General features: G+C 39.8%; 1 protein-coding gene across 3 annotated transcripts in view; it reads right to left on the minus strand.

Annotated features, from left to right (window-relative positions):
• sbf2 (SET binding factor 2) overlaps positions 1-17,982 on the minus strand; it is a 99,843-nt gene that overhangs the window by 41,327 nt on the left and 40,534 nt on the right. For all 3 annotated transcript variants that reach the window (XM_062422931.1, XM_062422916.1, XM_062422923.1), the window contains exons 6-16: positions 17,517-17,622; positions 13,398-13,530; positions 11,940-12,048; positions 11,492-11,605; positions 11,081-11,158; positions 10,684-10,797; positions 9,699-9,827; positions 9,459-9,557; positions 7,841-8,045; positions 7,543-7,652; positions 6,460-6,609 (exon numbers count right to left, since the gene is read on the minus strand). In XM_062422931.1, the coding sequence (XP_062278915.1) occupies positions 6,460-6,609; positions 7,543-7,652; positions 7,841-8,045; positions 9,459-9,557; positions 9,699-9,827; positions 10,684-10,797; positions 11,081-11,158; positions 11,492-11,605; positions 11,940-12,048; positions 13,398-13,530; positions 17,517-17,622 (1,347 nt within the window). The remainder of the gene's footprint in view (positions 1-6,459; positions 6,610-7,542; positions 7,653-7,840; positions 8,046-9,458; positions 9,558-9,698; positions 9,828-10,683; positions 10,798-11,080; positions 11,159-11,491; positions 11,606-11,939; positions 12,049-13,397; positions 13,531-17,516; positions 17,623-17,982) is intronic.

A 17,982-nucleotide genomic window follows, 5' to 3' on the forward strand; every position in this document is an offset into this window, starting at 1 on the left:
GCTTATAGCGGGGGACTTAGGGGCCCAAACAAAACTTAAAGAGATCACAGAGAATGATGAGAACAGGAGAATTGGAGAAAATGATGCGAGTTGGAGTCAAAAGTACTTCATTCACAGGAAATTGGTACTTATCTGTGGTAAGCTTTGTTGGGATTTATTTGTTGAACTCTGTAGATGAGAATGGCTAGAGGAAACTTGATTTAAGACCGTGCACTAACAACAGCACTGATGCTGACCTGGTGCCGCACCTCATAACCCTCAGTGGGACCTTATACCAAGAAAATGTACATAACACACATTTTCTTTCTTTTTTAACTTTATCATTCAGAAATTCTAAGTTCATGAGTTTTTCTAAAGCTATGCAACACACTATCAGGGTCTATAATTTCGACAGGAGAGATAGGGAGAAGAATGCTGTGCTTTCTGATAGCGGTCTATAATGGGGGCCTATGTTATCACCATTACTCTAGAAAAAAAAAAAACACAAGAATGTTCAGAGGAGAGAAAATGCAGAACACAAGTTCCACAGCTACACATGAAAGCATGGCCCCCTGTGGACTGAGCAACATAGTTTCTATTTTATTGTTCTTGTCGCTTGTGTTTTTCTTTGCAGTTATTTGGGCTGCGGTAAAATGTTCCAGCTTGGAGCAGCACCAAAGCATTGTTTACCGGCATCCTTGACAATGCTGCAGGTAACAGGAGTTCATGGACCCCAGTCAAAACAGAACAACAAGTGGAAATGCACGAGCAGATAAGTGTGAATATTTAACAATAGGACTCAAATTCTGTGGAATGGTTTATTGGTTCTTTGAAACAGGAACTTATGATAAGTTGTTTTTTTAACACTGAAAAGGCCACAGTCATGCTTCAGATGAAGAACACATCACAAGCTTTGTCCTAATATCCATGGAAAAATAAAGAGGCTGCTTCAACATGTCACATGTCATATAAAGTAGACATTATCAGGTTTACTTAAGCCATCCTTATTATCACCTACCAACCTTCACCATAATCTCCAGTCAGAGAAGCAAAGTGACAGCTGCACGGCTTTGGCAAGTAACAAAGTGAACAGATAAGAAGTAAAATCTACTGCAGCTCTGAGATTAGACTGAATGAAAAGTGAAAACTGAGAAGTGGAACAGAGCTGTTTCCATTCTATCAGCACCACATGAAAAACTTGATAAAGGTAAGTACATTTTATTTAGGACTCAAAAGGCAATCACTGAAATGAATAGATCCATGCAGGAAGGGGAGTATGTTAGCTTGTTTGGGATTTCAAGGATCGAGGGAGAGGAGGGTGTTTGCTAGGACACCTTGCAGTCTTCTTTTCCTCCTATTATTTTCTACATATCTCACTGTTTTTTCCTTCATTCTTGAAGCTGCAGGAACTATGATGACTAACATAGCTAGTCTGTCTCAAACATGTATGCAGCAAACAGAAACAAATAGCATGTGACAGAAAAGCTACATGATGTGAACAAACAGCAGCTTCCTGTGTGTTACAGAAAACTTAGTGTTTTCCAGGAAAGCACTTATGGCATTCCTTAATGAGAATTCTGTGATTACGAATATACAGAAAATTCTTAACTCGGAGGCTTTTACGGTTAATTGCAGGTTGAATCACCAATAGGAAGAGGAACCATCCACATAGTTGAACTGTGTGGTGTCCGGATGAGTAACAAACAAAGATTGCATTGCAAAAGCATGAATTCCGATTAAGGCAGATGTTTACCTGGCCATACAGGACATCCTAGAGAAACAGATATCTGAACATGGGAATGATACCCAGTGCAGATTCCCAGTGACCGTGTTACGCAAGGCAGTCCATCAAGGCCACTAAGGCAGACAGGGGCCATGTTCTCACAGCAAGAGACAAATTTATGATCTAAATAATGTAAAAATGAAATGAAGTCATCTATTCACTATTAAAAGAGATGTTCAAAGTGCTTAAAGAGCTGAAGGGGACAAGGACTGAAACTATTTGTCAAGTTGTTGCAGCCTTCAAGCTCCATGAGGGGCAGAGGGTATACTCAGTTGGTATGCGTCCCAGCTCATCAGCTCAATATTCAGCAGTCTGTGATTCAGACAGGACAGTGAGATAAAGTGCCTCCTACTTGTCCAAAAACATCTGTGTGTAACGTGTATTTCTGCACACTGCTCTACATCAGACGGTCAAGCTCAATATAATGCGGAACTCATGGACTCCATGCCGTTGTAGCCGCTTCCCATGAACCTCCCGCCCTAATCCCCTCTCACAGTAAACTGCCATTCAGAGTGTGTTTTTGAGCACCATCATGAGGCCCTCAGCCATGAGAGAGCAGAGCACAGAGGGCTCATAATCCTATCTGACAGGAAATGGTTGGGATGCCAGGATAGATCCACAGCAGGACTCATTCCCCCACATGGCTTGCGCAACATTCATTTCAAGAGCTGGAGCAATGACCAGTGCATATGCGTGTGCACTAACTCACACACACAAATAAATGTGCAATTAGCTCAAATTACTTAATGAAGCTTGTTACATTGTATGATTCATGGCAGAGAAATAACACAGATAAGGATATCAACAAATGTGAAAACAGGAAAAATGTGTCACTGTGAACATTTTCTGGTCATACCAACTCACTCCAGAGAATGTATCAACATTTCTCTAAGCATTAAATATTATAACAAAATAAACGGAAGAAAGAAAAACAAATGAACAAGCACTGACATGGTACAGTACCACTTGAATCTGATGTCCTAACATCTAACCTATTGTACATTTTTGTATGACATACTGCTTCCTGTGGCTGTGCTCCGCTGCAAACCTTTCGAAGGAAAAACATTGATTGCAACCAGACAACAGAACGGTTACTTAGCCTGAAGTTGACAGTGAAACGATAAATGTTGTAATTTTCCCCATAATAATGTCATTGTGAATCGATGTGTCATATCAACAGAAATGCCAGAAATCCTAATGAGGCATCATGCTGTCATTATACAAAGAGCAAGCAACATTTTTTACAGAAGAGGTCACTTTGGTTTTGTAAAGCACTTAAGGATCCCTTACACACACACACACACCCATGAAAAACGCTGACAGTGGTGCACACACTGCAATATCATTTTTGGGTTCTTACGTGGCTGGGCGTTGAAAGAAAAGGCAGAGTGCAGAATATGAAAGTAATTAATGGCCCAGCAATTTACTATTTATATTCCTTTCATAGCTCATCTGAGACAAACCCCTCACAATCGAGTTGAGACCAAGAAAGGAAAGCCAGGAACAAATGCCTGGCTTCGATGTTAAAGAAATACATTACATTACAAAAAATACACAATAAAATCTTTTAAAATCTTTATCTTTTTGCATGTTGTGGTTAACAAAATTCAAATCCCTTCTCCATGTGTGAACTTTTCTCGCACGAGTAACATTGGTGTTTTTGCAGCATGCCGAAAGGAGTCAAATTTGTCTTTAAAACATGCTCGGAGACTTTTATTATTTACATATAAGAATTATAATGATATTAATGTCTGTAGTAAGACACTTGTTCTTTCGTTTACTAGTATTATAAACACATCAGTTCAAAAATAGACAATGAATATCAGCATTATCCTCTGATGTGAGTTCACCTGTTTGTGCTGCAAACAGCAGACAATGAATAGATAATCTGTATTTTTCTGAGTTTTTCCTTTATAAATTCATGTTTTTAATTCCAATCAATTAATTTCGTTGTTGTGTTTTAATTTTTTGTGTGATCTGTGTTGTTTTTCTGTATACCTGCTGCAAACTAAGTGCCCTTTTGGGACAAAGAATAAAATGAATCTGAATCTGAATCTTTTTCCAGATGTGAACGACAATTTCAGTTTACTGAGAGCTGTCCTTGACAAAATGAGGAATATGAAATTGACTAGAAAATGCATTTCACATTTGTCTCTCCTCATGGCAGAGATGGGGAGATTTGCTGCATTGTTCATTATTTTGTGTTTTAAACTCATTTCACTGATCTGTTCCAGTAAAAGTTAACACATCAGGATCTCAGTTTAACACAAAAAAGACCCTCTGGCTGACAAGCTATCAGATAGCAGCGCTACAATGGCCCACCTAAACAGCATGCAAAGGAGATGGTTGTATTAACTGAACATCTTGCAACTCTCCATCCTTTCAACAGATACAGTAGATATCACTGACAAACTCATGTGGAAGCAGCACATAGTTCATCACTGCTCTTAGAACTGAAGACAGTCAGACATTACGCAGCATAAGTTGGGTGATGCAACAACTCTTCCTGCATGCGTGGAAAGACATAAGTTACCCTGTTTGCAAATCAATAGCCTTGTCATGTAGACAGAACTTTGGCCAAAATCATCAATGCTGCAGTCGGCTTCATTTCTTCCCTTTTTAAAATTGAGGAGCAAATGACATGTCAAATGACCTTGCATGTTCCTGGCCCGAGCAGATGGTGGGATTAATTGGCTTTCTATCATGGGGGGGGGGGGGGGGGGGGAATGACTGGAATCCAAAGTTACTCCATAAAATCTGCACTCCGTGAGGACTGCTTAAAATTATTAAATTCCCTGGAAAGGCCTGATTCAAGGCAGTAAAACATGTGGAACTACCAATAAAGACTCGGCTGCTCTGGTTGAGTGAAGCCTCACTGACTCTTTATGAGCTGCACAAAAACACATTACTTACTCACTTTGACAAGTAGTCGAGGCATGAGGGCACCAGGAAGAGACAAACATACTATCTGATAAACAATAAGCAGTATTGTTGGGATTCAGTCTTAAGACTAAACTTTTGTAAACGAAGCCAATTTTTGAAATTAAGGAAAAACAAGTTGAGAAGGAAGGTCAGGCATGTAGAGCAGGTCATGTGTACTCACACATTACTTTAGCTAAATTAAAACCAGTTTGAACTCATAAATATGAAGCATCTGCTGAAAATTTGGGGTTCACGGCTAAAAATACAGCCAGATATATACTACAGTGAACTTTGGCATCTGTTTTACATATTGTTTGGGTACAAAGTCGGAGGAAGAAAATATATTTTTGGCAAAATGTTGTCAATTTATTTATTTATTTTTTATTGTTTTAACAGATTTTAAAACAAGTTTTAACAGGGCAAATCTATTTAGATTTTGTTTGACTGCCTATCACGCATCCTATTTATTGATGTATGATGCAATTTCACTGAATGTTGCTTTATGTAAGGGGTTAGAGACAGATGAAGTGTATATGTAGTTTTCTCCATAAGTTTTCAATGACAGTAATGTTGAAGTGAACAAGCGCTGCAATTAAAGGTTGTGTTGCTTATTTTTCAGACTAAGGCTGCACTCACACCAAATCAGGTGTTGTGGCAAAAACACCACTCCCCCCCATTCATTTAAAATATAGAATTTCATTTAGTAGACGCTTTTATCCAAAGTGATATGCATCTGAGAGCTGCTACACCACCAGGGGAGAGCAATTCGGGCAAGTTCCATAATCTAGGTTTGAGTCCAATAGGATGTAGGTGACAGCAGGCAGTGCACAGAGTGCATAGGAGAACGTTTTGTTTGTTTGTTTTGCTTTCAAGCAGTCGAGTGCAGAGGTGTTCATGAAAGAGCTGGCTCTAGTCCTTTCTTAAAGATTGAGAGGGACTTTGCAAATTGAACAGAGTTTGGTAACTCATTCTACCACCAGAAAACCAGTGTCTTAAGGCCCTATTGTTATGGTTGTACCAGGCACCTTTCATTGGCAGAGCGTTGTGAGCCAGAACTAGGGAGTACACCTTAACGAGGGAGTTCAGGTAGATGGGAGCTGTTTTAGTTGCTGTTTTGTAAGTGAGTGTCAGGATTTTGAATTTGATGCGGGCAGCAACTGGGAGCCAGTGGAGGGATATGATCAGCAGGGTGACGTGCTGTTTTGGGCTGGTTGAAGACCAGATGTGTCACCAACACATTTGAATAGGGGTAGTGCGTTTAAACTGCAGGGGTTTTGACCGTAGAGGTGTCAACTTTTGGACAGACGCAATACGATGTCACACTATGGTGGCCAATCACAGTCGGCAATCAGACTGATCAAAGCTATAAAACCTTTCCATGTGAGATGCTAGAAAACAGTTTGATGATTGATTTGATAAAATGATTTCCTGAAGCTCAATGTAAACATTTTCTAATTTAGTGCAAAACACAAAAGTATTTAAATTACAGCTCAATAAAACTACAAAAAGGAGCAAATCCTCACTTTAGTTTAGGACTTTGCCTAAATATTGCTCAAACAGTAAAACAACTAACACACATAAATTGTTGCCAATTACGTCTCTGATGAAGGATTAATTGAGATATTATTATAGTACTAGTAGTGTGATGCTTCTCTTAAAGATAATATCAAGTTCTTAAAGTGTAAGAAATTACTTTGCCTCCATGGCAGCTTAAGTTTTTAATCTGTTTACAATGTGGATGCAGAAGAAGACTGAGGTGTGAGTCTGTGAATTACCTGGAGGGCACAATTCATCATCCGAATGATGTAATCAAACTGTTGGTGGTCCAGTATAGCACGATTTTGCTGGACGTGAAGACTCAGTTCCTCAGTCAGACATTGGCGAGCTGCTTTGCCTTTCATGGCGCGCAGTGCAGCTGGCAGAGTCTGTTAATAGAAAGAGAGTGTTTTGGTAAACAAAAAAATATCTCTAAATACAGTGACTGACCCGATGAGATAGCAATGACATTTAGCAACAAAGTTAATGAGTGTGTGCAGCTTATATGTTAAACTCACTGCAATCTTTGATAGTCATTGCTGGAATGGTATGCATGTAGGTCATTTTATAAATCTTTAAAGTAACAAATATGAACTGTTATATGTTGTACATGTACGGATGCATCTACTGTACTGTGGATTGCAACTCCTATTTTATGATTATTATTAATGAGCAATGTATCTTAAGTTAGAGAGACTTTTGTTGTCATTTAACCTGATGAAGAGTACTGATTAGTGTCACTTTGTTATTTGATGATTGCTTACAGCAACACTCTGTACCAGCACAGCGCTTCTAGGAACTGCGACCTGCCGTATGGTTGTTAGTGTTCACACTGACAATTTGGCAGAGCATGATTTATAGGCTCATTGGGGGTTCAGAGGATGAATGCTATGCAGTCTTACATGTGGACTACAGGCCGGATTATATAACTCCTATATGAAGCCAGTGGGATACATAAATTAACTGGCTACCATCCCATTTCTAACACTGTGGATACATATTGGACATATACACCTGTGACCTCACATACATGGGGCCTCGAGAAAGGGAAATGTGAGCAGGCATCTCATGTAAAGTGCTTCTGGATGCAAACTCAAAGTGTGAAGAACTGATTAATTTCAAGCATTTGATAGCAGACTGTATCTCATTCTGTATGAGTGTCTGTGTACCAGCTAGGAGATATTAGGACAATGAAGGTGTGGAGAGACCTACAGCTCCAACAGAGGCTGCTGGATGGGTGTAACACAAAGGACAGATGCCCGCAGCTAATGAGCCTGTTGAGAGGTAGAGGAATTCCCTTGATGAAAGACAATATGCATCACCTTTTCAGTTTCCAGCATCTTGTTGTCAAAGATGAAGGAAATGCAGCTCCTCACCACCTCCAGTCTGCGAGCGCTGTTAAAGACGGAGCCACTCTTACTCATAATGGACACTGGACAACACAGAGGGACAGAATTAGGTGACAAATCACTGCACACGAAAACTACACCTGCTATGAATATTAAATCCATTTGTATATATGTATGCCTGTATGTGAACATTACATGCTTTTCAAATTTTGACTGATATTCAGAGCAATTTAGGGTATTATGTTGTTGTTATGTTTAAAATTTGCCATACCCACAGGTGGTCCAGCAGGTACAACACACTTCCTCTCAGGTCGTGTTGAGGGAGGTGCATTGGTGTGCTTTGCCACACCTTCCTGCATCTGCTTCTCCACCTTCTCATCATCCAGCACGGGGAAGGGTACCTGGTGCACCCGCAGGTGGGATCCCTCCGACGGCCGAGGCACTTTCTGGAATGCCATGTGGGGGTTTGGGTTCTCCTACAGCACACCCAACCGTAGAACAATATGTATTATTAGGACATACGGCTGTATATACAGTAGGTCGACTAGTCGATTTATTGGTCGATACGTTCTGGCTCGAGCAAAATTCTGATTGGTCGATTTTTTGCTGTGTTAATTTCATCAGGTGGAAAGCACTAATTGCTAATGGGGGTGTTTTCAAAGCACCCCTGTTTCACAGGTAACAGTCTGTCTTCAGAACACCCCCCTTGTTTTCACTTTTTTTGGATTAGCCCAACCCACTGGAGACAGATTGAAGAAAGTACTAGAAGGCCTTGGTCTGGTGGTTTGCTGAATATTTATTTAATTGTGAGCGTTTAATTTACAGTCAGTCCTCCGCTACCATGTCAAAGACATCGGCAGGGTGGAAGCATTTTACAAAAATAGATAACGGAAGCCCGCAAATGAGACGTATTCTCTCGGAATCTGGAGTGAACGAGCAAGAGCGGGCACCAGAGAGTGACAGCGCGCCCGTGTGTGTGTTTGTGTGACTATAAATGCGGCGCGTGTGAGAGCAAAGCGTCCTTACAACTCTGTGTTGCCGCTTATTACACCGATCGCACCCCCCCCCGCCCCCCAGACAGACACCTAGTGTAACCCCCCCCCCCCCCCCCCCCCCCCCCCCCCCCAGTTTGGGATGTCTCACATAGAATATTGCATATATCTAAAAAACGATAAGCTAACTTGTCTGCGTTATGTTGCCCCGTCTGTTTTGAGTACACTATATGAACATATCAGAATTGGCATATTTCAATGTTTTAGTCTAATAATCGTTTTATAACTGCAGGCACACTCGCCCGCAACGACGGTAGCATCCCCCAGACAGACGAAGCTGAGCTCCCATGTTCAGCCTCGTTCTGTGCGAGGACATGCACAGAGCGGCTGAAATGATAGTGTCTGTCAGTTATTATAACATATGACAAAAACAATTGTCAAAATTATGTTGCATATTCCTCAACAGTTCTTGTGCTGATATCATTAATTGACATAGTACTATTTTCGGAAATCATAGGCTATGATATTGCGCAGGTGCACATGATGCAACGCTGTCAGAGCCGACAGACTCGAGTGTGTCAGTTCAGTGCAAAATAATTAGGTCAAAAAACGATTTAATATACTGCAAATAGCCTACTAGTTTTTTATATTTATTTGTAATTCATTTAGGCGGACAAGGCTACCAAGTACTGCGCAGCTAATTAATCTAACCCTCCCCGCCCCCGAGTCGATTTTCAGTCGAAATTTCAGGACATCAGTCGACCAAGATTTTCTTTGGTTGATTACAGCCCTAATATACAGTAGATACACCAGAACAGATAAAAAGAATGAGGAAATGCGGATATCTGTCTATTATAGCACAACACCAGTACAATAACAAAAATCAATCAGTCTTACATTTTTGTATAGCTGCTCAGAGAGTTCCCTGATGTGTTTCTGCAACTTGACAGGGCTGACCTCCTCTTCCTTAAAGCTGTCAATGTCTAAGGCCACCAGCTATAATACACACAGAGTAAAACAAACAATCCGGTAAAATAGCATTCAAAGGGCTTTATAGATGAACAGTATTCCTTATCAAAAGATTGCGCATCTACCAGATGCTGGTGTAAAATGTCTCCACTTATAGTAAAGAGATACCTCATCAAAGAGATCGGAGGCTCTGTAAGGTGGACCTCTCTCCGAGACAAAGCCAGCGAAGGCCATGCCATCCAAAACCTTGGTAAGGAAATCATTCTCGATGAGGCCTCGCTGGCCCAGAAAGGCAGTCTGGATAATGTCAGAATTAGAACAGTTACAATCCCGCACAGATGGGAGCAATGTAATCTTGTTCATGTGGACATGCTGTAGACTGAAAGCAAACATAGTTATCACAGCCATTTTTAGAATATGATCACAAAATCTTCCAAAATATCTCTGTAAGGGGCCTGAGACCAGCTTCTTTTAATGTTGAAATAAAGGATAAGTTCTTCAGCATGTACAAAAAGGGAAATAAATCTGGTTATAAATGACTACATGCAAATGAATTTAATTTACTTTACGCATAATTATTTGTGCTTGTGGGTAGAAGAGATAAAACAGAGTTCACTCAAGCCTTCCACACTCAGTGATTCCAGACGAATAAGCCGAGCGTTTGTTTATAATAGAATCCATGTGGGGTACTTTGAGGATGATGTGCAGAGGGGTTACCACGGAGACACCACAGACACGAACAAACAAAAAACCCCGGCACAAAACAAAAATGTAAACCTAATACGTTTCATATGGCCCATTGCCGGGCTTTGCCCAAGGTTAGAGGACTGTGTCCGAGGCTTGCATAAACAAAAGGATAGCATCACGGAACAGTCATGAGGCCGCTACAGCACATTTCAAACAACATGCATACACACACATGTACACACAAACACACACTCTATACACGCCTGACAGGTTTATCTGTCTTTACATGTAATTCCACCCTCACTGCTGGACACTGGCTAAAACATTCTTGGCAGGTTACAAGAACAATGTGCTTTCTGAGCAGCACTTGCTAAAGTAGTTTCTATCTAAGGTCACATAGTGGAAAATTAAGTTTTCGAAACTTTTGAATTTCAGCACTGGGAACTTCATTATGTCGTTATCTTACCTTGTGAAAGTGAATAACAGGTTCAGAATGGATGCGGATGAGCTGCAGGCAAGACCTGTAGCCCTGGAAAAGTTGTGCAAACAGCCTGAGAAAGACGGCCCTCACCTCCTTGTCCTGAAATAACACACACAGAGACAGACAATCAAGCCTCATCAAACAGCTATGCCACAAATGCAATATGATAAGTTTCTTTTGCAACAGGCATGCTTTATTTGTCTTCAGGGTAATGCGTTATGTCAGTTAGTACCCTCACTCCCAACACTAACCTTTATGGGATAAGTGACCTTTTATGTTGAAAGCCATCATGTCCTCCTCTTGTGGGAGGAGGAGGACATTAATCCTTACAGTGAGACATCCTGTGAAGTAACTGATAAAGGGAGGGCTTGTGATGACTTACCAACAACTTGAGGTTGGAGGGTGCAGTGCGAGGTGGAGGGAACGCATTATCTGCTATCTCCAGATCAGGGTGCAAAACCTGAGGGAATGAATGCAACAGATGCTCTTATCAGGAGAAACTTTTGATAAGTGCAACAGAAATATTACGTGAACATTCCACCGACATGATGAGTAACCATATACAGTAATAAGTCTTATCATTAAATAGTGTTGGATTAATAGAGTAAAGTAAGCGTATCATTTTTTATCAGTCACTAAACCTGTTTAGTGCCTTTTGTGTTTATGTATGTGTGTGTCTGCTTGAAAGATGGACAGATATGTATACAGATAAAGAAGGAATTTTTGCTTGCTCTCTTCAAATGCTATCATCATGTTATTTTTTAAATATGGTTATGTGCGTGTGTGTGTTTACCAGAGACAGGGCAGTCTGCGTTTGGTGTAAAATAGGTTCAGGGAGCAGGGACAAGTGGATACACTCTGGTATTTTTATAGTTCCTCCATCCAGGTCAGCAATAATAACATCCAACTGGTGAAGACACATTAAACACAGACAGGTCAGGTGGTTTGGTTGGAGCTGGAGGGAGGATTATGAGGAACAACACTTATGTCTGATGAAGTTCAGCCGAAACCAGCTAAATAAACATCTTGATGAAGGGCAGATTACTTCACCTTCATGTGTAAGAAAACTTCCTGAAACCAAAGTGCTTGTGAAATGAAAACTCTCCTGGTCAGTGGAAAGTCCAGAACTGTTACAATGCATCCCGACTTTTAAGGATATCAAACTCTTAAAAGACTCAAATATTTGTAGTACTGAATGCAAGAAGGGTATTTAAAGATGCCTGTGACATGTTTGTACTCACCAGATCTTGGATTTCACTCTGAAACATGGAGTGCACTCCAATGATGAAGGGGGTGGGTGAGCTCAGCACCTCCAGCAGCCGTGAAGGCAGAATAGGGATGTATGGATAACTATACATAGAGGAGGACATGTCAGTGGAAACATATAATATGCACAGTTAGACAAAGGAAGACGGATGAGGAGGAATTACACAATGAGCAACTGAGAGCCTAAAATATACTGCCCTGTATTCTAATTATGAATGCTCAGTTACGAAAACTGAAAAGTTACAAGAGAGCGGGAAAGACAGTCATTGCACATGGCATGGTGTTCATAAATGTTGCAATAATATTCTTTATTAATATTCTTTTGGAAATATCATCATTTACCAGAAACTCTGGTGGCACCAATTAAATATTTTATATCTTTAACCAAATATTATATGATATAGCATGCTGTGTATTGTTACAGTAATACAGTGATTGACACATTGAGTATTGCTGCTTTCATTGTTATATGTTGAACGTTGCACACAAAATTTGACTATTAATAATGAGGTTAAATTAACCCAGCTAGTTTGTTACACTTAAAATGCAACTGAGCCTTTTAGAACAAGAATTTTAATCTATGTCACAATGTGATAATTTAAAAAAATCCCAGATGATATTTAGTCTCACATTGTGATTTAGTTGGGTTTTTTTTACATATCAGCCAGCTCTACCCGTAACAGCGGACTTTTTGAATCACTCCCCTTTACTATTTCAAGTTATGTTGTGAAATATGATGTTCACTGAACTACTTTTAGTTGTGTTTGTGCAATTTGTTACATTTTATAATGATAAAAGGACTTCAGAGTTATGTCATACATTTTTAGGAAATGCATTCACATAAACCATTACTGTTACAAGCATGATTTGTAACATCACAACTAGTTTTGAGCCATTGTGATCCAGTATTAAACACATGTGATGAGGAAAATGGAACTGATCTTTCTGACAAAGTGACTGAACGTTTTCTTTTTTCAGACACAAATCAGTATCAGTAATTTTGTATTTTTAAAAAAATGTCTGGAAGGGATCTTAGATTTAAATGAAATCATGTACTGATTATCACAGATTTTCAAAAATGACATCATATAAAATGTATTTCATAAAGACAGTGATGAAAGCATTTGTTCTAAAAAGGGAAGGAAATTCATCACCATCCAAGTGAAAGACACTTTAAGGAGAAGTGAATTCTGAGAAGATAGTGAGTGGAAAAATGTAACCCATTCAAGTTGCTGGATATATGAGGTCAAATTTTGTCATGCTAAAGAGGGATTTTATCCAAGAAATATAGCCGTTTCTATAACTGAAGATAATAATGAACAAAGTTAATCATCCGTCAAATTACAAGCCATGGAAGTCATGACACCAGCCAAGATGTTAGTGGAAAGTCACATGAGAAACTGTCCCGCTGCTGGCGTCAAACAAATACCTACCTGTATTTTAGGGGAAACATGAGGGCTTCCAGGGCACGAGATGCATCCCCGAGCCTCTGGTAACTGCTGGAGTGGAACAAAACCTTGTGTTCTGTCAGAACCGCACAAAACAGGCTTAGAACATTTTGGATTCCTGAAGTGAGAAAACAAAACAGAATGAAAATTAATGAGGTATTTGTTGAAATGTGACTGCCACATTGTTCCAGATCATTTATCAAACATCCATGGCTATTTGTGGGGGAATTCAAACCTCAAACACAGATTGGAACAAACAACATTCATTTGGGAGTTCTGTGCGTATTCATAACAGCTTCAAGACTGATTACTAAAACTCGAAACATACAATATTCTGTGGGATATTTATAACAACTTTGGCAATGCTATGCAGACCAGCCATACTGACTGTAATAAAGAAAATCATAGTGCTACTACTGGTGTTGGTATACATTTTAAAAATCTGTCTCCCAGTTCTGTAGAAAATTACGCATGACTCCACAACCTGTTTCCCGGCAGCTGCCCTGCAAGATAGGGCAGTGCTCATCCATTCAAGTATTCTTTTTTTTTTTTTTAATTCCCTGCCCTTTCCCAAATAGTTTCCATGCAAGACTTCTCAGATGGTTCTGTGTAACAAATCATCTGGTTTGTCAGATTACACAATCTGTGGAATTGATTCAAATCTATTTTTATTTGTCATATTCAAATGAAATGTGTGAGACAGCTGCCTAAAGCACCCAAAAGCCTGATGTGCTAGTTCTGTGTTGAGGAAGAAGCGTGAGAGCCCCCCTTCCCCCGACAGGTTACGGCACCATCACAGGTTCACTGGATAAACTTCCAGAGTGATGTATGTCTGTGTGTGGTTATGTCTTTGATTGGTGCTTGCACAGCCTTTCTGTTTTCCGTGGCACTTGGCATGTACAGTTCATACTGAGCTGAAATTGAAATAAAGCAATATTTAAAAAATGAACACTGAGAAGAATAATGTAAGCATTTAAGTAAATTACTGAAACATTACCTTTAGTCTTGCAACATTGTTCATATTTATTTAATTTGGATTACAAAGCTTAAGCATCTCAAAGTTGTCACACTTTAGTCCTAATGTCAAATTGAAAGAATTGACAATTCAATCCCAACAGATACCAATAATAAGAGTTACAATCACTGCATGTAAACTGCAGGTTGTGCACAGCTATGTAAAGCCATGTAACCAGCTGATTCATGGTGACAACATAATGAAAACAATTTTTTTCCCCACAATGACATGGGACAGTTTTTGTTGGCACTGAATATAAATCTATGGGAAATCTCATCTTGGAAAAACAAAGGATATTACACACTCTCATTCAGTATAAATAATATTTCAAATACCGATGTGACAATCAGGAAGACTTCTAAGTTTACAGTTCCTGTTATTGTTTCCTATCAAGCAACTGACAGACCAATTCATCACACATTGACGTGATAAAGAGAGAGGAACACTGGCAGACATATCCGCACCACTGGGGGCGCTGAGTCTGGATGTTTGGCTGCCTGAGGGGAGCATTTGAGTAATAAACAGGAAACTGAAGGTTTAGGTCCAAATGCAATGAAACACTATTTTGTTGGGACCTTTTTCTACCAAAAGACCTGCAAATTAGTTTGACTTTATCATCTCCCCAAGGCTAATGAGGCCACAGTTACGTAACCACACCTAAGGCTGAGATGTTTACTTATCTTATGAAACAGTGACATATTTCCGAGCCCTAAATAAAAAGTGTCAGCAACAGCTCCAGACAACAGAAGAGACAAAGGCAACAAACAACAAACAGCAGGGCTGTTGATGGCCGGTTTTATCTCGCTCCGGTGGGGGTGTACTTCCTGTGCAGTGTTACATGTTTAACACACATTCCTCTCTGATGACTTGTGACCTGTGCACACAAACTGATGTGCCGACCTGCCAGCTACTCGCCAGTCCTTATATGGGAAAGAGGACGATCTAATAAGTGGAAACGATACACTTGCTCTTGGCTTATGTGTAGCTGATCATCAGACCACAAACATTTGCCTTCCTGTCAGCATACAGAGGAATCACTTCTTAAAGGGTAGAAAAATTAACTCTGTCAGTCAATTTCACCCAGTATGCTCTGACTCTCATTGATCCCGCTACACGATCATAAAATATCATATCATATGAACAGCCAATCAAAGTGGGATTAAGGACTCAGCCAGTTATTAACAATCTGTTACTTGTTGCTACAACAGCAGGAGGATGACAACAAGCGGATAACTGCACTTCTTTATTTGTATGGTCAGAAGATAGACTGTGCCATTGCGTTCATGTTTGTGACATCAAAATATTAGCTCCTTGCTGTATGTATTGAGCATATGTAGGTGGAAGAATACAATGACACTGTTAAAGATAGTTCATTCCACATTTCAGCTAGCTGTTAACCCCTGTGTTCAGACTTAAGGGGGCCGTCTGCTCCCCATAGCTTCAGATTTCAGTATAATATATATTGTCTCATCTAACTCTCACAAAGAAGCAAACATTTTTCGTGTTTACCAAAATGTCGAACTAGTCCTTTAATGGTTATCGTGTCCTGCTCAGCAAGCAGGAAAAGACCAAAACTCTCATCAGTTAATTGGAATCTGGTGCAAAGAGTAGAGAGTAGAGAGTAAATGTCATCACACTGCACCATTTACAGTAGTTTTTATAGCAGAGCAAGCAGTTTATCTATAAAGAAACACAAATCTGTTTGTTCAGAAGGCTTAGACACATTCAGTATCATATCACGTGTTTGTTTAACCGGAGTTAATATTAAACAACAGTGACCAGACATGGAACTCTGACCTCAGATGACCTGACTGTAACTAAGGCAGGTAAGACATTAGCTAAACATAACTTTCCACCTCTTACATGTCTTGACAAGACATTTACTAGACAGATAATTGCCAGACATTAAGCACAATGACACATATTCAGCACCTTTCCAACACAACACATCATGTCCTGTACTCTTTAATCAAAACAGGCTGACTGTCAGACAACGGTTGGGTATTACGTAAAGATTGCTTTGTGTATGTAGATTGGCTACAAATAGATGCCTTCCACTTGACCGTGATCACATGTATATCTTGTAAGTACCCCCCATGTACACCCTCTCCAAAAAAAGAACGGTGTTAATGCACTCAGGAAATAAAATCTATTCTGATTTGAAGCACAACCTTCTAATCAAATGAGGCTACATGAGGGCATATTTTCCATTACAAATCAAATTTCAGGTACATCAGATTCAGTTTCACTCGTAGCTCACGGGGTTCAAAAAAGCAGAATTCCTTTAAAATTACCTGAAAGTCTAAAAATATAATGTACAATAGCTACACCCTAAATTTTCCCTAGGGGATCAATAAAGTTTCTATCTATCTATCTACATTTTTGTGATCCATGCCAAACTGTAATATTCTGCTCTCTATATGATTCATGGTGAGTCAGGCACATTTTATCTTCAACAAAGCACTCATTGCCTGTTCAAATACTTTACAGTACGAACATACTGTGTAAGCACAGCCGCTTGAAACCAACAAAGTGCATCAAATCTTCAGCATGTGCTCGTTCTTTCCCAGACAAAATTACAGAAACACTGATGGGACAAAGCGAAAAACACATAATCTTGCTTTAGACACATTCAGTGCAGAATTAATCCAAGTTCTTAATGGCTTGTGGCAAAAGTCTCCTGATTGTTAAAGACCCACAGCACTCTAGTTTAGCACCATGTGATTTGCAAAGTAAAATGGATCCTCTACAAATCTGGATCAAGACTACATGAATGTAAAATATGTCACACGCATTAAGCTGCTTAATTGAATCAACTAAGATGATGACGCCAGTAATATGATTAAGATAAATGTTTGCTGTCAGGGACAGCACTCAATATGTCTTCAAAATTAAAAGGGATACTGTGTAGACGTGACAACCTGCAGCAGGAAGTTTTTGTTATACAATAAATATTTGACAGGATCTTGGTAATAACAAAAAAATTACTTAACATCATGCTGAGTCACCGACACAGTCAGTTTGACTCAATAGATTACTTCCCCCCTCAGGATAACTAATTGGTAATTATTAAAAGTTCCTGAACCCACCCAGCTGCTGGAAGAGCAAAGCAACACTCTTGCATGTAACAGGCAATGTGTCATTCAGAGGCGTCTGGATGAGCTGCCTGTCTCCTGCTCCCAGGCTGAACAGCTTCTGTAAAGAAAAACAAAAGCAGCAAAGGTCAGAAAACAGTCATGGAAAAACATCTACAGCCATTGCGCCTAAAGGGCAAAACAGCTCTGCAACTGACACTAATCCATTCAGATTTATAGCAGAATGTACTGTGGCTGCATCAAATGAAGAAGACACATGCTGTACACACACACACTGCAGCTGAAGGGCTGAATTAGCCATTTGACTGATGTGCTTGTCATAGAGAAAAGAAAACCTCAATTACATGTTCACCAAAATATCACTGGTGCAGCACACAGCCTCAGCAATATCACAGGATCCATTAAACAGAAATATTATAGGGTACTGGGAACTGAAAAGTGGAAGCCTGGTTTAAGATGT

The sequence above is a fragment of the Scomber scombrus genome, chromosome 1 (genome assembly GCF_963691925.1).
Source record: "Scomber scombrus chromosome 1, fScoSco1.1, whole genome shotgun sequence".
Lineage (NCBI taxonomy): Eukaryota > Metazoa > Chordata > Actinopteri > Scombriformes > Scombridae > Scomber > Scomber scombrus.